Genomic DNA, 21,333 nt, shown 5'->3' on the forward strand with positions numbered 1-21,333 from the left:
TCACCTTCATTAGCAAAACTGTAATAACTGGAAAAAAAAAACACAGAAATATGTTCAAACTTTTATAACCTGCCAAATTTTGTAAAATGAACATGGTAATTAGGGGTGTGGCCTCAAAAATGGGCATGGTCAAAAAATGTCGCCACGCTACGCGCCACAACTTTTTTGTCCCTCTTTGTTGGGAGGTAAGGGAATGATGAATGTATTGTACTGTGTATTAATTGTGAGGGACTATTCAGTCCCATCTTCCAGTCTCACTTTCACACCACTGCCTGGTTGCTAGGGTAAATGGAACCCTAGTAACCAGACGTTTCCGGTGAGCTGCTGAACAAAGACATACGTAATTGAAAAAAATAAATAAACACCACTTGCAATTTATCCTGTAATATCACTGGCTACACCAATTAAACATGAATAGAAATATATAGAAGAAGGCGAGAACATTCGGGCGTTATAATCACTGAGGTAAAGGTTATCTCTGCTCTGATATATTTAGCCAATATAGATATGCAGATAAAGAAAGCATAATAATAAGCATCGGAAGCATTTTCTTATTTACTTCCGGGCTCCTGACGCAGATTCCCGTCCCAGCATGCCTCTGGGTGTAGCACGTGTAGCGCAGAAAGGCGGAGCTTTGGAAAGTCACCTGACTGGGCGCTCCCGGAAGGGTCTTTACAAGCCTGGTGGTGTCAAGAGTCTGAAAGCCGGAGCTGGGGAGGGAGAAGCAGAGAGGAGGCTGCGGGAAAGCGCTTCCATTTAAGTGTTGAACTGCCTCTTAAGCTGAAGGTGAGTGCTGAGGGTTATAGGGTGGGATCACGATGCTGATCGGTGACATTAGCAGTCAGGGGACATAAGGGATGATGAGTAACATTTAACGTGCCAGTCTGTTGCAGCAGGGCTTCCATACATCTTCAACGAGGAGCATTCTGGGAGTTGTAGTTCGGTAGCAGCTGCAGTGCCATAGGCTGCCTATTGTACAACAAGGTTATGAGCCTGTACAGCCTCTGCTTAATGAATTCTGTTTCGGAGCACAGTGGATTGTGGGTTTTATGGTAATAGATTTTATTCCTCTGTTTATTCAGAGAGTATTTGGCAGATGTGATGGGGAGTGTCAGTAGATGTTTCTTTTGTTCCCTGTCACACTATCAAAATCTGTTTAGTCCCAAACGTCAGGCCTTTCGCCTTGAAGTGGTGCTTCAGCTTTAAGTTTTGACGTGTGCTAATTCTAAGCAACTTTTCAATTGGTCTTCGTTTATTCTTTTATGGTTTTTGAAATATTTGCCTTCTCCTTCAGCTTTTAAACGGGGGTCCCAGCTAAAAAGACAAACGCTCTGTATTGCTATGTTTTTTTATTTAAAGTCTTTCTAATTAGGCCTCTCCTATTCATATTCCAGTCTCTTATTCATATCAATGTATGGTTGCTAGGGTAACTTGGACCCTAGCAACTAGATTGCTGAAATTGCAAACTGGAGAGCTGCCGAATAAAAAGCTAATTGACTCAAAAACCACAAATATAAAAAATGATTTATGGTTATTGCTACTTTTTAATTTACACATCTTTCTATTCAGTTCCTCTCCTATTCATATTCCAGTCTCTTATTCATATCAATGTATGGTTGCTAGGGGAATTTGGACCCTAGCAACTAGAATGCTGAAATTGCAAACTGGAGAGCTGTCGAATAAAAAGCTAAATGACTCAAAAACCACAAATACTGTATAAAAAATGAACATCCTTTTTGCATTTTGGAGCATCAAAGGGCAGTTAGGGTGAGACTGCAACTGTCTATTCACATCACTAAGGTTACTGACACATGGGGCAGTCTGACCAATGGTAGCATCTGTTTGAGAACATCACTCCGGTGTCCAAAAATGTTATTTTGTGGTGGTTGCACTAGCTGACACACACACATAGAGAGAGAGAGAGGTGACAGGCGGAGATCCTGCCGACAGTTTTATGTGCAAAGGTCAGTTCTCTCACCCTGGCAGCATTTTATCCACTGCTGCTCTCCAAAAGGAAACATCCTGGTGGTGTAACCCTTCAGACTCCTGAAAATGCTGCTTAAAGGGGAGTTTTAGTATGTTATAAAATGTCCAATTCGAAGCAACTCTTCAATTGGTCTTCATTATATATTCTTTATAGTTTCTAATTTATTTGCCTTATACTTCTGACTCTTTCCAGCTTTCAAATGAGGATCACTGACCCCATCTAAAAACAAATGCTCTGTAAGGCTACACATTTATTGTTATTGCTACTTACTGCTACTTTTTTCCTCTCCTATTTATATTCCAGTCTCTTATTCAAATCATGCTTGGTTGCTAGGGCCATTTGGATCCTAGCAACTAAATTGCTAAAACTGCAAACTGGAGAGCTGCTGAATAAAAAGCTAAATAACTCAGAAAACACAAATAATAAAAATGGAAACCAATTGCAAATTGTCTCAGAATATCCCTCTCTACATCATACTAAAAGTTAACTCAAAGGTGGACAATCCCTTTAAACACCAGAGTGAAGCTTTATATGCTGCCCTAGGAATTATTGGAACTATGTATGTCTAGGGCTGTATTTTCTGTGTAGGCACTAGTGTTTACTTGTCCTTGCCCACCACCAATCTGATTTAAATATAAGCAGGGCCGGAACTAGGGCTAGGCAGAAGAGGCACGTGCAACAGCAGGAGGGTGCCAGGCAATGAACAAATGTTACTCCTCTGAGCTGAAGGGGTTTAAACTCCTAAAGTTACCAGCATTCTCTATACAATTCTGTAACATACCTGTGAGATTCTTCTAGCTCATGCCCCTATACCTCCTTTTAGATTGTAAGCTCTATTTATATTTATGTACATCTCTGCAGAGTAGGTTGGTGCTTTATAAAGTCGTATGAATAATAAAACATTGCACACATTAGTATTCATGTGCTTTTGGATGCTTCACCCCTGAGCAGCCCTAACAACAATAAGATTTAAGGTTTAAGTCTGGATCCAGGTGCTGGCATTGTCCTATGTGCTTAAATAGGATTGACCTCGTGATAATCATGTCTTGCACTGTCTGTACATAGCAGACACTGAGAATATAGAACAAAGGTAACACAACATTTGCCCAATAGTAGCACTTTCCCTCCCCAGGATGAGTCTCTCTTGACCTTTTTTGACCCTTTCATTTACGCACAGTATCACCTCTCCCCTACATACCAGTACATGATGGATTAACCTCAGCCCCTTGTATCCCATTTGTGTGAGTCACTCGACAATGGCTAAACATTTCACAACTCAGTCACACAGCGGCAAAGCCACGCTGACCCCTAACCCAGTTTCACTTGGCATAACTGCTTAGTGTATGGCACGGGACAATATACTTGTGTCGGTTTATAGGCGTATGTGATGATAAAGCGTATTCCTCCGCTCCCACTCTCGCTCACTTGTTATGTAGTATTGTTCAGCGTACAATCGGCTTATTGTTGCAAGAGTTAATGTATTTTCCTACTGCATGAATCACAGAGGTGAAGGGGATAATATCCTATCTATAAGTAGGGATTCATTTACATTTGTTGCTTTGGATAGGCATTTAAGGATGAATGTGCTTTTATGCACAAAACATGCGTTGTCTGCAAATTTCCAGTTGTACATTTAAATGCAAATTGCAGGATTGATTCCCTTAGACAGTACAGTATGAGGGTATAGCTTATTGTGTGCCCAGAACATTCCTTCTCTGTATATTTGTATTTATACATATGGGAGGAGGGAGGTGCCATATTGTTTCCCTTAGACGGTACAGTATGAGGGTATAGCTTATTGTGTGCCCAGAACATTCCTTCTCTGTATATTTGTATTTATACATATGGGAGGAGGGAGGTGCCATATTGTTTCCCTTAGACAGTACAGTATGAGGGTATAGCTTATTATATGCCCAGAACATTCCTTCTCTGTATATTTGTATTTATACATATGGGAGGAGGGAGGTGCCATATTGTTTCCCTTAGACTGTACAATACGAGGGTATAGCTTATTGTGTGCCCAGAACATTCCTTCTCTGTATATTTGTATTTATACATATGGGAGGAGGTGCCATATTGATTCCCTTAGACAGTACAGTATGGGGGTATAGCTTATTGTGTGCCCAGAACATTCCTTCTCTGTATATTTGTATTTATACATATGGGAGGAGGTGCCATATTGATTCCCTTAGACAGTACAGTATGAGGGTATAGCTTATTGTGTGCCCAGAACATTCCTTCTCTATTTATTTGTATTTATACATATGGGAGGAGGAGGTGCCATATTGATTCCCTTAGACAGTACAGTATGAGGGTATAGCTTATTGTGTGCCCAGAACATTCCTTCTCTGTATATTTGTATTTATACATATGGGAGGAGGGAGGTGCCATATTATTTCCCTTAGACAGTACAGTATGAGGGTATAGCTTATTGTGTGCCCAGAACATTCCTTCTCTGTATATTTGTATTTATACATATGGGAGGAGGGAGGTGCCATATTGATTCCCTTAGACAGTACAGTATGAGGGTATAGCTTATTGTGTGCCCAGCACATTCCTTCTCTGTTCTCTGTCACACATAGAAAATAGAAAGTAATTGGAATAAGACGTTATTTCTGGTGATTTATTTGAAAACAACTAGTTGTTTGAAGGTGAACAACCCCTTTAAATGGGTTTGAAAAGAACACACCACCTCAGCGTTGAACTGTTCTGCTGTTACACTCTGCATTCCAAATAATTATCTAACCGTTAAAATATGCATGCGGCCATGTTTGTTAGACACATGCTCCTTGGGGCTGGAGTGCAGCTGGCAGATTGCATATGCAGCTCCGGCCCATGAAACATTCATGTGGGTTAAAGTATCCGTTCGTGTTTTGCTGTTTGGAGATGGGTTGTGTTTATCCTTGGGAAACCATATGAAAGGTTTCGATCCTGTTAAACACAACGCATTTCACTGCGAGTTACTATCGTTCAGCTTATTATCACCCGGACCCCTCCTAGCATAATACGATTGGCCGAGTAACCAATACAATGGCGTAGCTGCTGCACAGGCAGCCAATTAAATGATTTAAAGGAAAAAAAGAATGGAAATGTAGATGTAAATTGACCTTCACAGCTGTTGCTCACTAATATACATTGACCCCCCAACACACACTCTTCATCTTAAAGAAAAACTCCACCCCCCAAAATGAATAAATAATGAATGAAAATATAAACCTAATCAACTAGTTCCCATAGATATTCATGACACATTTTCAATGTTTGTAAAATGTCATTGCTACTGAAAGCAATATCAGCCTGTCTGTTTCTATTCTCTGCTGGCTCTGACTCTTGAAACAATGTAGCAGAAGCCAGCTGATTAACCAACCTGGAGGACAAGAGATTTATGTTGCTTTGATTCAAGAGTCAGAAGCAAAGATTGACATATTTATAGCTTTGAATAGTGACTGCGTGGTTTCCCAAAACTGACGCACTCCAGGATTCCAGAATGCAGTTAAAAAGAAAAATTTATTGTCAACGTTTCAGAATACTCTGGGCACACAATAAGCTATACCCTCATACTGTACTGCCTAAGCAAATCAATATGGCACCTCCTCCCATATGTATAAATACAAATATACAGAGAAGGAATGTTCTGGGCACACAATAAGCTATACCCTCATACTGTACCGTCTAAGGGAAACAATATGGCACCTCCCTCCTCCCATATGTATAAATACAAATATACAGAGACGGAATGTTCTGGGCACACAATAAGCTATACCCTCATACTGTACTGTCTAAGGGAATCAATATGGCACCTCCTCCCATATGTATAAATACAAATATACAGAGAAGGAATGTTCTGGGCACACAATAAGCTATACCCTCATACTGTACTGTCTTAGGGAAACAATATGGCACCTCCTCCCATATGTATAAATACAAATATACAGAGAAGGAATGTTCTGGGCACACAATAAGCTATACCCTCATACTGTACTGTCTAAGGGAATCAATATGGCACCTCCTCCTCCCATATGTATAAATACAAATATACAAAGAAGGAATGTTCTGGGCACACAGTAAGCTATACCCTCATATAGTACAGGGCCCTGTGATTCCTGATGGGTACAATTTTGAGAAAAATATTTTGTTTCTCCAAGTTGCTGGAAAGAGTAATCCGTCACAAAGGGACAGTTATTTTATGTATTGTACTGTATGTTCTATACAGGGAAAGCTACAAACAGCTCTGGAACATGCTGCTTCAGCTTTCTAGGATTCCTGCTGCTTCCTATGGCACTGGGCCACACAGCTGGTATTCGGCCTGGGTAGCACTGACTTTGTCCTGGGAGTGTGTTTCACAAGTGTGGGGTTGGAGACGTGTGTTTGTGTGGGAGGAGTTAGGTTGATACACAAGGGTTAAAGTCCCAGCTCTGCTCACAGACTTATTTGGTTCCTCAGGAGGATGCTACGGGTGGCCTCTTGCACGGCTCTTCTCCTGCTGCTCAAGAAGGCAGTGGGTCTGCCATGGTTTCAGTGTGTCGGCGCAGTGCTGGTCTTCTACCTCGGCTCTGGAGGATGGAAATTCATGAGGATTTTCTTCATGACGATAAGAAGAGATCTCTGGTAAGTAGTATGTCCATCCCAGTTACCCATGGCTCCGATAGTAAGGGACAAGTTGCAGAACCCTAGCTCCCTGAGGTTTAAAGTAGGTCCTGACATTTCAAGTACACAGAGACCCGCCAGGCCTTCATGCAACGCCTCTTCCCATTTGTAGGTCTCGAAAAACCTGAACGCTCATTGATGTCATCAGTCTCTTGAATTCTATGTTGCTTGAATTGCTTTGGGGAGTTGCACAGCAGGCACTGTTTTTGGCAGACCATTATTTTAGTGATAATTATGAGTGATTTAAGCATGATTAGTTCTGGCATTTTCCCATGACTCTGCATTTCCAAATTTTTAAAAATTAGAGACAAAAGATTTTCGTTTTGCATAGCTATCACACTATATGTGCCATTAGCCTTCTGGGTTCCAAACTGCTGCCTGGTTGCTATGGCAATTAATCCTTAGTAACCAGTTTAAATTCCAACCTTAGAGCTGAATAACAAGAGACAAAATTATTTTTGTTGTTTAGAAATTAAGAATACTACTTATACAATAATACATTTTAAAGCGAACTTCCCTGTTGATTCATCTAATTACAGAGGGCAATAAAGAAAAATAGACTTTCAGATGGAAATGTAGGCTGTCGCATTTATTGCCATATATACAGTATGTTTGCCAGCGACATGCTTGGAACCTGGGGCCTCCGTGCCTTACCCGTTGGTGCATGGTACCTGTCATAAAGCCTTTTGTTTGCTTAATCCTATGCGCCCTTGGACTCCGTTTCATAATATATATATCTGAGCACAAGATAAAAGCTGGACTTTGTTACTGAGACGCAAGACATGTAAAGGGGGTAAAGGCATGGTTTATTGGGAAGGGGATTTGTTATTCCCAAGCCAGAAGCTGATATTTGGTTTCATAAAAGGCCCAGTATGAATTTATTAAAATGACCACTGTATAAACAAACTCTCTTATGAACAGGGGAGCCTTTACCTTGGTGAGGGTGAAGCTTCAAGTGCGAAAGCACCTGCACGAGAGAAACACAGTCCCTGACATATTCCAGGAGTGCGTGAAACGCCACCCCAACAAAACAGCTCTAATTTTCGAAGGAACGGGAGTCTCGTGGACATTCAGGGAGCTCGATGAGTTCTCCAATGCAGTGGCCAACTTCCTGCACGCCGAGGGCTTCCGCTCCGGCGATGTCATTGCGATTTTTATGGAGAACTGCAATGAGTATGTGGGTCTGTGGTTGGGTATGGCCAAAATCGGGGTGGAGGCTGCCCTGATTAACTTCAACTTGCGGTTGGATGCTTTGGAACACTGCTTCAGCGTCTCAAACTCCAAAGCTGTCGTTTTTGGGAAAGAGATGTCCCAAGGTGAGCAGATGTAAATGGGGTATATTCCAGCCAATGGCCGTTGGTTGCAGTGCTGTCGTTTATTGGAGAAGGGCTGGGTCAAGATTTAGGGCAAATCTTGTGGCCTCCCATGTCTGCTTAGGGCCTAACCCCAAATCCCTTTTGGCACATAATTGGGTTTATTGCCTATTGGGGAAAAATGGGTTTATGCTATTATTACTAAAATTCTGTTTGATGCTTCCAGCCATGTGTGACGTCTACTCCTTGATGGGGAAATCAGTCCGCCTTTACTGCTTTGGAGAATGTGATTCCAAAACTGTCCCCGTCGGCACTGAATTCCTTGATTCCATCCTGCAAAGCGCATCTCGCCATCCACCAAAGGGTCCCGGCCGCAGCTTTACAGGTACGGTATATCGAGACATTCTTTTGTTTTAGGTCTGTGTCGACTCATTCCTCTGCTACTTATAACCAAACATTTGCTTATGAGTGTAACAGGTGGTCCTACACTGCCCAAACTCTAGCCTGGCCCTACAAGTTCAGATGTGGTCGGTGAGGTCGCAGAACAAGCAGATCTTTGCCCATTTTGGACACCCTTGTACTGGGCCATATTGGGCTTGTCCGATCATTTGGCCCATGGGCCAACAATCGGGTCATAGTTTGATCCCCACAGAGACCTGTCGGCAAGGGCCAGCCTTTTTAATCCTTCAGGGCCTTCTGAGGGCCCCATACACAGGCCACTGTGTTCCCTCATGGTGTACAGGGGCAGTCAGCAGCTTTTAGCAGGTAGTGCATAGCCAGCTTTATAGTTACCCAATCCGCCAAATAGTATGGTATGTTTATTTGGCCAAAGTGAATCTGAAAAGAGGAGTAGCTATAGCCCCGCCACTTCCAAATCTGCTTTGAGAAAAAGACTGATAATATTTGGATAGACTGATTCCATAGGATTGTGAGGCGCTCTGTCAAATCTGCCAACCCAAAATGCCATACAAGCCCAAAAAATCACGCAGGACGGTCAAGATCAGCCATTCTGCCCAACCAAATCTGAGCATGTGAGACCATCTTTATAATTATTCCTCATTATCAGATACCCCTAGCCAATGAGTTCAGCTAGACTTAAATAAAAGTTTCAGCATGGATCTGATGCTCTTCTTTAATGACAATCTCCTGTGCTGGCTTTCCCATTGAACGTAACGGGCAAAGTTCCACCAAATTGCTGCATGCCATCGGCCTCCCTGTCGTTGGTTTTGCTGCACAGAAATGCTGCGCTTAATTACAGACGTGCTCCCAACCCTAATAAATAATTTAGGAAGATTGTCCTAAGATAAGCACTTTATTGAGCCATATATTTGTATCTGATTGGGACCTCACTGCTCTTGCAGATCATTTGCTACCATGGCAACCACAGCCATTATAATGAGTGAATGATAACAGGCAGTTTAATTTCCCTAGAGGGGGGGGGGCTAGCTTTTTTTTTTTTCTTATTCTAACTCTGGAAACGGAGGCATTATTCCTTCGAATCAGGGACAATAACTTTATATTGTTAATATAATTCTGCTTTACAAATGGAAATTTTGTTTTTCCAGATAAATTATTTTACATCTATACATCTGGAACGACTGGTCTCCCTAAAGCTGCAATTGTAGTGCATAGCAGGTGAGTGTGATTCCCTATCAAATGGTTCTGTCCAAATATTCCTCTCCATGTACTGAAACGGTGTCTTGCTCCAGGTACTTTCGCATGGCTGCCTTGGTGCATTATGGATTCGGTATGAGTTCCGACGATGTGGTATATGACTGCCTTCCACTTTACCACTCCGCAGGTAGATATGCAGAAGTATCATCCTAATCGCCCCCTTCCTCTTTGTTGCTTGTGTGCATTTCTAAGCATTAGAAGTGGGTGCCAGCTAGCCTCCGTGTTTCCCATTTATCTAGATAGGGAATGAACTGGAGTAGTGGTGTGATCGTTGGCTGTGACATGGTACTGAGTGCCAGAAATCTGCAATATCCTTCTTAACTGTCCTGCTTGTGTGTTCTATGCCTTCTTAATGTACATAGAATTCATGGCTCAATCATACGGCCCACTCCCAAACTGTGTCACTAAAACTCTAATATGGTTCTGCTCCCCAATCCCAGGTATTAACTGGGTAGAATTTTCCAATAAGGGTTGACGTCCACCAACACTGCATGGATTGTGGCTGCACCAGCTCTCATTGTAATACGGCCACACTTCCACGTGCCTGTTAATAGAAGGCAGAGTTTTAACAGTATGGTTAAAGGCTGCCGGAATGCAGAATAACCAATCAGGCATTTCCATGCAGTCAACTGATCCAAGCTGATTCTGTTCTCTTATGTCCCTTTTCTTTAAATACAAATTTGCGTGAAGCCCAAATCTCATCTGGTTTTGTGACTCGTCTCTGCAGGTAACATTGTGGGAATTGGTCAGTGTCTCCTACACGGTTTGACTGTCGTCATTAAAAAGAAGTTTTCTGCCTCTCGTTTCTGGGATGACTGTGCCAAATACAACTGCACGGTGAGTTTTTAGAGAGGACCTTTAACCTTTATTATGGCTGCTTCCGTATGAACCATTCACAATGGTAACCATCTCTTCTCACAGATAGTACAGTATATTGGGGAAATTTGCCGCTACCTCCTGAACCAGCCAGTGCGGGAAGCAGAATCTCAGCATCGTGTGAGGATGGCTCTGGGGAACGGGCTGCGCCCTGCAATTTGGACAGAATTTACCTCGCGCTTCCGAATCCCGCAGGTGGCAGAGTTCTACGGAGCGACTGAATGCAACTGCAGCTTGGGCAACTTTGACAATCATGTAAGTGTGCCTATTTGGGAGAGGTAGGATGAAGCAGCTGGATTGGCACAGGTTAGCTTGCTCATGTTTCTTATATTCATATGTGTTTTTCAAGGTGTATGTGTAATCCCACCCCAGGCCCAGACTGGCAATTTGTGGGTTCTGACAAATGCCAGAGGGGCTGCTGTTAGGTGCCATAGACAGTCACTATTTATTTGGCTGGTGGGGCTGTTTGGGCCTCTTTGTGCTTGGAATGCCAGGGCCTATTTTGAATCCCAGTCCAGACCTGTCAAAATCCCGAGTTTGCCCCACGTGCATGGGTAAAATTTTGATCTGGTTGTTTCTGTCGAGTCCCACTGCACCAATTGTCACTTTCACGCTGACTGCCGGAAATGCCCCCGGGTAGATTAATATTAAATTTCTGGCATCAGATCTTAGTCATGCAGGGTGCATCTAAAACTATTATTCCTCCAATTGATGCATTCAGATTTAAAGGGATGAAGAGTAGTTGTCATGATCTGATTTATTGCTTGATGAGTTTTTGTTTTTAGAGTTTAAAATCTTGGAAATTTTATTGTTCAACGGGAAATAAAGGCATCCAACCAGGTGCTGGGATTAAAATCAAAGCTTTCTGATATTTATGAATTGCCCTAAGAAAGACCCAGTTCCCCTGGCTGTGCCAGAAAGCAGAATGCCCAATCATGTTCTGATCACTTCAGTTGCACGGGTGCAGTTTCCTCTCCTCTCTGCAGGGGGAAGCAAGTGCACAAGGTTGCATGTCACTGATTATAATGCTTCTGTGTTATGTGTTTCATTCCAGGTGGGAGCCTGTGGATTTAATAGCCGGATTCTGCCTTTTGTGTATCCCATAAGACTGATGAAAGTGAATGAGGAAACGATGGAGCTTATCCGTGATGCTCAAGGTCTTTGTATCCCATGCAAACCAGGTGAGAACACAGCACATAGCCGCACATGGGATTTTTTCCAGCAAAGAGAAAAAACACCATATAAAAAGTGTGTGCAGGGAACACACTAAATAAAAAGGGTAAATCCCTAAAGTGCTGAGTGGAAATATTGGTGACAGCCATAGGCTGAGACATGTTGCATGATATGTATACATATAATTTATAATATCCTCCACTCTTCCTTTCTAGGTGAACCAGGCCAGCTAGTTGGTCGTATCATTCAATCAGACCCATTGCGCAGATTTGACGGTTATGTGAACGAGGGCGCGACCAACAAGAAGATTGCGGAAGATGTTTTCAAGTGTGGGGATATGGCATATCTCACAGGTGAGCTGGCCACTAACATCTTGTGCTTTTGAGATAGACTGCAGTTTTATGTTGGCAGCCTGTGTTCCATAATACAGAACATTGTGCTCTACGCTACAAAACACATGCGGTAGAATTTAGGAGCAAACTATAGCATCAAATGCGTCTTTGCCGGATAATTATTTCACAGTCAGTAATGTGCTCTTTATTGACATGTCCCCCTCTTTTGCAGGAGATGTGTTGGTAATGGATGATCTGGGTTACATGTATTTCCGTGATCGCACTGGGGACACGTTCAGATGGAAGGGAGAGAACGTGTCAACCACTGAAGTGGAGGGTACATTGAGCCGGCTGTTGGGGCAAGCAGATGTGGTGGTCTATGGCGTGGAAATTCCAGGTAAGGGTACCATGCAGTATCTGCTAAATATAAAGCCATTATACATTCCATGGATTTAAAGTTATTTGTAAATATAATTGCTACTGACATCCGTATGTCTGCCTTTTTATTATTCTGCACTGCTGGTTCTTACTGTGTGTCTTTGTATAATGTAGCAGTAGTCAGGTGTCCTCCAGCCAAGACTCCCATTCCCGCAATGCCTTGCATGTTCTGTAGTGTAAATTAGGTGTAGTGTGCAAAGTAGTGAGTTTCCCTCGACCGGCACCCAACCTTAATCTGCCCCCTCACAACCCAAATGAGACCTGTCTGCTCTGCCCCCTCTATTTATAGACCCGCCCTGTAGTGATATCATGAAAGGGGAGGGCAAAAGCAAGTTTGTAAATTCAGGGGCCAGAAGCTGGCAGTGTGAGGTCGCAGGCGGGGAGAGCGGAAGGGAGCACGGGTTTCAGGCCAGCCCACACATCACTAGTGCAAAGCTTTCTTGGAACTGGAGCTGATGGAGAGCGGTCTTCTGTTACATTGTTTCAGGAGTTGGATTCAACAGTGCTGAGGTGAAGCCACACAGAGCTACAAGTAGCAGCTACTTGTCACAGCTACAAAATAGGCAATAGTGATAATTGGCTTTTGCTAAAACACTACGTGTGTTTTAGCAGTAGCAATGCTTGGTAGGGATTTTTTTTTTGCCATTTTGTAGTAGCTGCTACTAGTAGCTCTGTGTGTCTTCATTCTAATACTGTCGGGTTTCCTGAAGCAATAGGAGGATGACTAGTAGGACCATGTTTTAGGATATCTGAATAAATTGGCTGGATATTACACATTATGGCTACAGGGATCACTCAAGTTGTTATATGGAAGTGCAACCTCTAGCAGTTTATAGTCGGCTAAGGACCTCTTTATTTAGATTTGCACTAATTGCCTATTTGTTCTTCCAAGGAACGGAAGGGAGGGCAGGAATGGCCGCTGTCGCTGACCCCAACAGCACCTGTGACCTTGAGAAGTTTGCCAAGGACCTGAAAAAATCATTGCCCGCTTATGCACATCCCGTCTTCCTGAGAATATTGCCGGAAGTGAACAAGACCGGTAAGAAGAGAATTGGGCATTTAGTATGTTGCAGGCCATAATTTGCAAATAGTAAGAACCCAACAGCATCTCCGTTAAAAGGAAAATTGGAATAAAAGGGGGTAAACACCCTAATTTAAATGAGTACAGGGGATTACCTACACTAGTATAAACTTATGGCATCTGCCTGTATAGTCTGTAAGTTAACCCATCCCAGATATGACAACTGCCATTTTTCTCTTCCCCCCCCTTCAGTTAGTCACGTCCCCAATAATTTAAAGGAGAAGGAACAGCTGTATTTACTTGGGGGTGCCAAAAGTTAGGCACCCCAAGTGATTGTATTTACTTACCTGAAACCACGGGCCGGTGCTCCTATCGGCAGAAAACTGAACTGGTCCGGGTGTTCTACCAGCGAACACCACGGATCGGCTTCCGGCTTCTTCTTTCTTCGTGTGGGTGCGCATGTGCAGTAGAGTGAAAAACCAAACTTCAACATGACTGCACATGCGTCTGCTGTGGGGAAATTTAAAGAAAGAAGAAAAAGGAAGCCAATTGCTCCGTGCTGTTCGCTGGAAGAACCCCAGGACTGGTGCAGTTTTCTCCTGATAGGAGCAGCGGCCCAGGGTTTCAGGTAAGTATATACAATCAGTTGGTGGTGCATACCTTTTGGCACCCCAAGTAAATAGGCCTTTCCTTCTCATTTATTACCAATTCTCATTGCCTCTTTGGGTGTACCCCTCCTAGCTTAGTAGAAACACAAGAGGAACCCTGTGAATGCTGATGAGTAGCTTGTCAGATAATGGTTGCTGAGACAGGGTTGAAACTGCAATCCTAGGCAAAATCTATATATTCAGCTTTTACTATTTCCATTATTCAAACCCAGGGTAAACGTGCCATTTAACTCACAATTGCTGTGGCCAATGACCCTAACAACAAGACTGCATAACAAATGGCAGACTGATGGACTGCTTCAGAAACAGCCCTGTTGAGCCGATTATATAGATTGGTATCTGTGGCATAGGTCCTGGAATCCAGCCGAGCGTTCTCTGAATCAAAGTCCCAATTTCTTATCTATTGTGTCTTATGATACAGCTTGATTAAGCTCTGACAAGTCATTCATTACCCCAAAGCCAAACCAAGAGCACTCCAGCAAGGTTTTGTTACACTATAAATGGTTGGAGCATGTTAAAACAACTACAGAAACCAGCAAGATGGAGGAGCCACATTTTCTTTCCTCTTCTAACTTCCCAAGAGAGAGAACTGCAGTGTCACACTCATTACAGGGACTGTTCCTGCTGAATTGTGCTTAGTACGAGGGAATACCTATGCTGCCATAGTTTTCTGGGATCTCTCTGTACAGACTATGAGCAAACTTAGGGGGCTGTTACTGCTTAATACAGGGGAATACCTATGCTACCATAGTTGACTACTGTGGAGTGTTTCATTTATTGCCTTTCCCTTTTCCTCTTTACTGACTTTTAATTGGGTGATTATAACGCAGTAGGGGGACTATGGGAGAAGTTAGAGAAGGTTGTGGCAAGTTTACAAACTGCAAGCTGTGCTATTTGTTTGATGCTGGAAGCTGGAGGATATTCAAAAGACAGTCAAATCTCACAACTCCAAAAACATACAGGATATAAGCTCCACTCGGGCAGGGGCTGATGTGAATGATGTATAATCATTGTAAAGCAATGTGGAATATGTTGGTGCTATATATTGTATTTCACCACGTTTCTGCTCCAATCTCCAGGGACCTACAAATTCCAGAAAACGGAGATGAAGAAGGAAGGCTTTAATCCACTCTGTGTTAAAGATTCACTGTTTGTCTTGGATTCCCAGCAAGGACGTTACACCCCCCTGACCCCAGACATGTACAGTAGGATTCAAACGGGCAAGTTCAAGCTTTGAGCCTCATCTTGGATGGTGGGGGGGCTAGTCATGGTGTCACATGACGGGGTTGGAACACTATCATCACGTTTTGCTGGTGGAGAGGCGCAGGGAAGTCCTGGCATGTGATCATCCAATAGGGAATTTTTTCTTTTTTGCAAACCAAAGTATTACATCGGACAGTGGGATCCGTGTGCATTAATGGTTGAAAAAAGGGACGTGTGTTTTTTAAATTTTTTTTTCTTTTCTAATTTATTTTTTTTAGCAGACCGTGTGAGAAAGAAATGGCAATAAGCTGCTCTAGTATTTCCTCTTGTGTCTCGTACACTCCATCTCTGTCTGTCTTGTGACTCGGCCTTCCTGGGATATGAATGATTTGATGGAAGGCGATTTCATGCATGGCCTAGGCCTGGCTCACAGCATCCTGTGGTCTGAGGATAATCAGGAGCATGTTCTACTGTATCCATGTTTTATATTCATTATGTCTGGGGAGAGACAAACGCAATGTAGTGTTGGCTTCTGTAGTTGTGTGGGAACTAAAGTGGAGCCGAGATTCGGTACATTACCCTAATCCAACTGACTTGACTCTAGTGTTAGTGTCCCACCTCCTCTTCTTCCCTGCAATATCAGTAAGTAATGGCAGCACATCCAAATGAGGTTGGAAGAGGCAAGGTTAGCACATTGTTACTTGTCTCCTATCCTGAGACAAGTCTGTTCAACTTAATTAACCGTAACACCAAAAAATTAAAGTGTTTTAAAGGAATGACAATATCATGTAGTGTTGCCCTGCACTGGTAAAACTGGTGTGTTTGCTTTAGAAATACAACTGTAGTTCATATAAACAAGCAGCTGTGTAGCCATGGGGGCAGCCATTCATAAACAATAGATAACCGATACGTTCTGATGAATCCCATTGTATACTGCAGAGCTTATCTGTTATCTGCTGCTTAATCCTGAGCCTTTTCTATTTTTTTTTTTTAAGCTTTAAATGGCTACCCCAATAGCTACACAGCAGCTTGCTTCAGAAACTCTACTATAGTTTATATAAACAAACTAGGGATGCACCAAATCTACTATTTTAGATTCAGCCGAACCCCCTGAATTCTTTGTGAAAGAATTGGCTGAATACCGTACCGAATCCGAATCCTGGGGAAGGGGAAAACATTTTTTACTTCCTTGTTTTGTGACAAATGGTCACAGATTTCCCCCGCCCCTAATTTGCATATGCAAATTAGGTTTTGGTTCGGCTGGGAAGAAGAATTCGGCCGAATCTGAATCCTGCTGAAAAAGACCGAATCCCAAACTGAATCCTGGATTCGGTGCATCCCTAAAACAAACACACCAGAACATTATATTTTTGTTACTTTCAAAAACACTTGCATTATTTGGTGTTACTGTTCCTTTAAACAAGAAGGAAACATTATATCATTGGGAAGGTGTTTGTTGGGCTGTGCCACTGCTCCTCTTCTTAAAAAAAAAAAAAGTGCACCAGAGTGCTAACCTGGGGTAGTAGGTAAGTGATTAGGGTCACAGGCCGGTGCACTTCTTAAATAAGGATTGCCAACCCTAAGGGGTTTTTTTTCCTGAAATTTACAAAATCCAAAATTGGATAAGGATTTATCCAAAAATTTTATCATTGCTGCAGTCCTAGAGGATGCCTCTAGGGAGGTTTTAGACTTGCACCCCAAGAAAGAGTCCCCCAGCCAAACCTACGTGGGTTGAGCCTGCTTTTTAGTTTATAAAATAACTGTACATTGGGGAACATATAATCCTCATGGGGCATATAGCCATCCCCTGCACTTTATACTGTTTTAATAGCTGAATGCCCTGTTATTAAAGAGATTATTTTGGGATTACTTTTGTCATTGTCAGAGCCCCAAGCTAGAGTCCTGCAGTGGGTCGGGTACCTGCGGTTACCCGCTAAAAAAAAGCGTGCACCCTGCGGAATGAGGGGAAGATTTTCAGGTGTGGGTATAGACGTTGGTCGGGCTGCGGGTCTCATCTTAATTTCTTATTTTATGTACTATTGTCCATATTTTACTCCTTTTAAAGTTTTTAATATTACGTTATAAAGGGAATATAAGATGACCAGCAGGTGGTGCTGCTGCTTGATTTATTTTTTCTGTTTACAAACGGCTAATGTTTTAAGAACTAGAAAGAAAAATCATGAATGTAAATTGCAGATATGTTCAGGGAGCTCTGAGCAATCTCACATTCATTTCATTCTTGATGGATCACACTTCCTGCCACAAGGTACTACAGGGTAGTAAAGGTTTAGTCCTGTTTTCAGTGCTCATTTTAGGGTTTTCTTTGTCCTTTCTAAGAACTAGCGGAACCAGTCAAGAGGTTTTTGGGAGGCATATTTATCATGGAGTGAAAAGAGACCCCAGTCGTATAAAATATATCGGCTCTACGTTGAATTGTATAGGATTTTTTGCGGCATATTTAGCAAAGGGTTAAAATAGTGTTCTCTAAAAATTAAAAGCGGTCAGATATGCCCCCAAAATTCCTTTATACATGCTAATAGGACAGGAAGCTGACATCCCTTTTGTGCACAGGAGGTGGACAGGACTTGATACACCACGTGGGGCAAATATTATGTTTTTCTTTCTCCGTCCTGATTTGTGTAAAAACCTATGGGGATAATTAATTTAAATGACCAGAAAACCAAGCCAAAATGTTGTTGAAATCTTCCCAGTCCAATTGCTGCTTTTTTTTTTTTTTTTATACTGTACAGGTATGGGACCTGTTATCCAGAATGCCTGGGACCTGAGATTTTCCAGATAACGGATCTTTCCGTAATTTGGATTTTCATACTATAAGTCTACTAGAAAATGATGTGAACATCAAATAAACCCAATAGGCTGGTTTTGCTTCCAATAAGGATTAATCATATCTTAGTTGGGATCAAGTACAAACTATTTTTTTATTATTACAGTGAAAAAGAAAATATTTTTCAAAAATTTGGATAATATGTAGTCTATGGGAGATGGCCTTTCCGTAATTCAGAGCTTTCTGGATAATGGGTTTCCGGATAAAGGATTTCATACCTGTATCACTTTTAAATTCCATTGGTTTTTCTTTTCCTTCTCTGAATACATATCACGTCTTCTATACATGTCCCTTCATCAGTAGGGACAGAATAACTTGCGTTATCGGTTTCCTACTTCGGTTCCATGGACCTCATTGGACAGTCATGCCATTAACCCATTGGGGGACTTGGAAACGAGTCACTGCGGGTGATTAAATGGAGCCTTGCCAGTGTATGGACTGGCTACTAAAGCGCTTTAGTAGCCACACTGGAAGGTGGTTTATTAGAACAGGAAGTGACCGCTGCAAATTAAAACTGCTTTCTTTTGAAATCTTGCTTTTCTAATATCTTTGGAAGGGAGGGAAGCATTGTGTGTATCTATATCTCTTTTTTTTTTTTTTTTCATTTTTCTGAGGATTTAGCTTCCATTTATTGGACTGGCAGAGCAGTACGGGTGTATTTATCAAGGTTTCGATATGAAAATGTGTTTTTGTGAAGACTGTTGATTTTTTTTTTTTTTAAATCATTCCAATACTGACCATTCCAGTTTTGTTGCAAGGCCTTGCTATACTAGGACTACCATAGGCACAGCCTGAGCGTTCACACCAGTGGGAGCAGCCATATTGCTTGGGTTGGACACTCTTCCCCAAAAATAATATACAGAAAATAAATGTGCTGTACTGTAGAAGCTTCAAGCCATATGCATAGAAATATACAGAAACGGAAGGTTTGGTGTTTTTCCTTTCTCCAGAAACATGGCGGGTCCCACTCATATGAACTAATACAAAAACGCAGATCATTTTAGAAAATAAACCAAAAAATGAATTTTATTTTCCCTTTAACTTGAGGTAGACGTGTGGGCTTGTGATTAATGGGTAACATTTATGGATAAGGGGCTGTAGGTAACCTCACTGAATATATAAATGCCCAACGACTTTAACATTTAAACTGGAATGAGAAAAATCCTTCTGGTCACATGTTCTCTAGTCACATCTTATTTATGCTGTATGGAGGTGTCATATCCAACAGGTTAGCCTGTGTTCTGTGACTATGGAATGGTGCACAGCTGCTGCAGAACACACAAGGACCGACTGTATGCAATAAAGATTCACTGTCATTTTTTGTTGTTGTCTTGTCTATTGTGTTTATTCTTTCCTCTCCAGTATTCTCTATGGTAAAACTGAACCCAATCCTGTGTCGAGACGACCTATACTATAGGCACAGGGGTCTCACAAGGCAGGTGCATGTCTAACTGATCTAAGACTAAAGATGCCTATACCAATGCCTGTGTGTGTTTATTGGCCTGTGTGTGGGTGCCCAAATGAGGCAAAGATCTGGCTCAAAGGGGTTGTTCGCCTTTTAATAAACATTTTAGTATGATGTAGAGCGGGATATTCTAAGACAATTTGCAATTGGTTTTCATTTTTGAGTTATTTAGCTTTTTATTAAGCAGCGCTACAGTTTTCAGTTCTGGTTGCTGGGGTCCAACTTAACCTAGCAACCATGCATTGATTTAACAAAGAGAGTGAAATATGAATAGAAGAGGCCTGAATGGGTTGTTTATTTTAATAAACTTTTAGTATGATGTAGAGAGTGATATTCTGAGACAATTTGCAATTGTTTTTTAATATTTGTGGTTTTTGAGTAATTTAGCTTTTTATTCAGCAGCTCTCCAGTTTGCAATTTCAGCCATCTGGTTGCTAGGGTCCAAATGACCCTAGCACCCATGCATTGATTTGAATAAGAGACTGGAATATGAATAGGAGAGGCCCTGAATAGAAAGAGTAATAAATAGTAACAATACATTTGTAGCCTTACAGAGCATTTGTTTTTAAGATGGGGTCAGTGATCCCCCCCCCATTTGAAATTTGGAAAGACTCAGAAGATGGAGGCAAATCATTCAAAAACTATAAAAATTAAAAGAAAAAAAATAATTAAGACCAATTGCAAAGTTGGTAGGAATTTGGACATTCTAGAAATAATGAAGACCAATTGAAAAGTTGCTTGGAATTTTTTAATTGCCCCCCCCTTCAGCGCTAGGCCACCTGCATTGAGAGGGAGCTCCAGGGATGAGCACCCATGTTGGGGCACACGTATGCACATAATGAGCGAATGCGTGTGATGTCAGAAGCGCATTATGCGCATGCCCGATGTACGACATGGCTGTTTGCATTAGGAGCTCCCTCCCAGTGCGAGTGTCCTAGTGCTGGCAGGGCGATTTTTTTAAAAAAAAAAAACTTTTGCCCCCAACGGGAGTGTGAGCTCTATTAGCCCGCACCTTTGATTGGGGATAATACTTTTGCCTAACAGGTGCCTTTTATAACATACTAAGAGTTAATTTAAAGGCTAACCACCCCTTGTTTTGTAAGATCGCATCAAGTCATCTACTTCCAGTGCTGCTCAGTATTCACTAAAGCTGGCCATAGACGCAAAGATAAAGTCGTACGAATCTTCGTTTCACGCGATTTGCGGACCGTGTGTCGCTCGTCTCAACGTTTATTGTACCATTGCAATTGGTCGTTTAGTTGATTGGACAGGTTAGATTTATGTCAGTTAACGATAATATCTCTGCATGTATCTGCATGTCTGACGATATCAATGGGAGGCTTTTACTACTATTTGTTGGACATAACTTTTGTACAGTTGCTACCAGTCAATTAATGGCCAGATCATCGCTATCACTACTTTATTTTAATCTGAATGGTTAGTGGTAGGTTGGGAGATTGTTTGTCAGACATAAGGCTATATCTGCATGTCTATGACCAGCTTAAAGGAATTGTCAGTATAAAAATAAAAACCAGGTAAATGGATAGACTAGAAATGTTTCTAATGTAGTTAGGCAAAAATGTAATGTTTAAAAGCAGGAAGTAGTGTTCTGTCTATTATGTTAGACATCCAGTCACTCCAGCCTTTATACATTACATTTCATTTTTGGCTAACTAACTATATTAGAAACA

The 21,333-nt window shown here is 41.9% G+C and overlaps 1 protein-coding gene across 1 annotated transcript; it reads left to right on the forward strand.

The window, feature by feature from the left end:
* Positions 1-601: 601 nt before the first annotated feature.
* slc27a4.L (solute carrier family 27 member 4 L homeolog) lies at positions 602-16,324 on the forward strand. The gene is made up of 13 exons (XM_018241055.2): positions 602-786; positions 6,431-6,595; positions 7,556-7,950; positions 8,174-8,332; positions 9,513-9,582; positions 9,657-9,748; positions 10,349-10,458; positions 10,543-10,752; positions 11,552-11,678; positions 11,886-12,023; positions 12,235-12,399; positions 13,333-13,479; positions 15,209-16,324. Exons 2-13 carry the CDS (start codon positions 6,435-6,437, stop codon positions 15,364-15,366), a joined length of 1,932 nt encoding a protein of 643 aa, XP_018096544.1. The 5' UTR covers positions 602-786; positions 6,431-6,434; the 3' UTR covers positions 15,367-16,324.
* Positions 16,325-21,333: the final 5,009 nt, after the last annotated feature.

This window comes from Xenopus laevis, chromosome 8L (genome assembly GCF_017654675.1).
Source record: "Xenopus laevis strain J_2021 chromosome 8L, Xenopus_laevis_v10.1, whole genome shotgun sequence".
In the NCBI taxonomy this organism is placed as follows: domain Eukaryota; kingdom Metazoa; phylum Chordata; class Amphibia; order Anura; family Pipidae; genus Xenopus; species Xenopus laevis.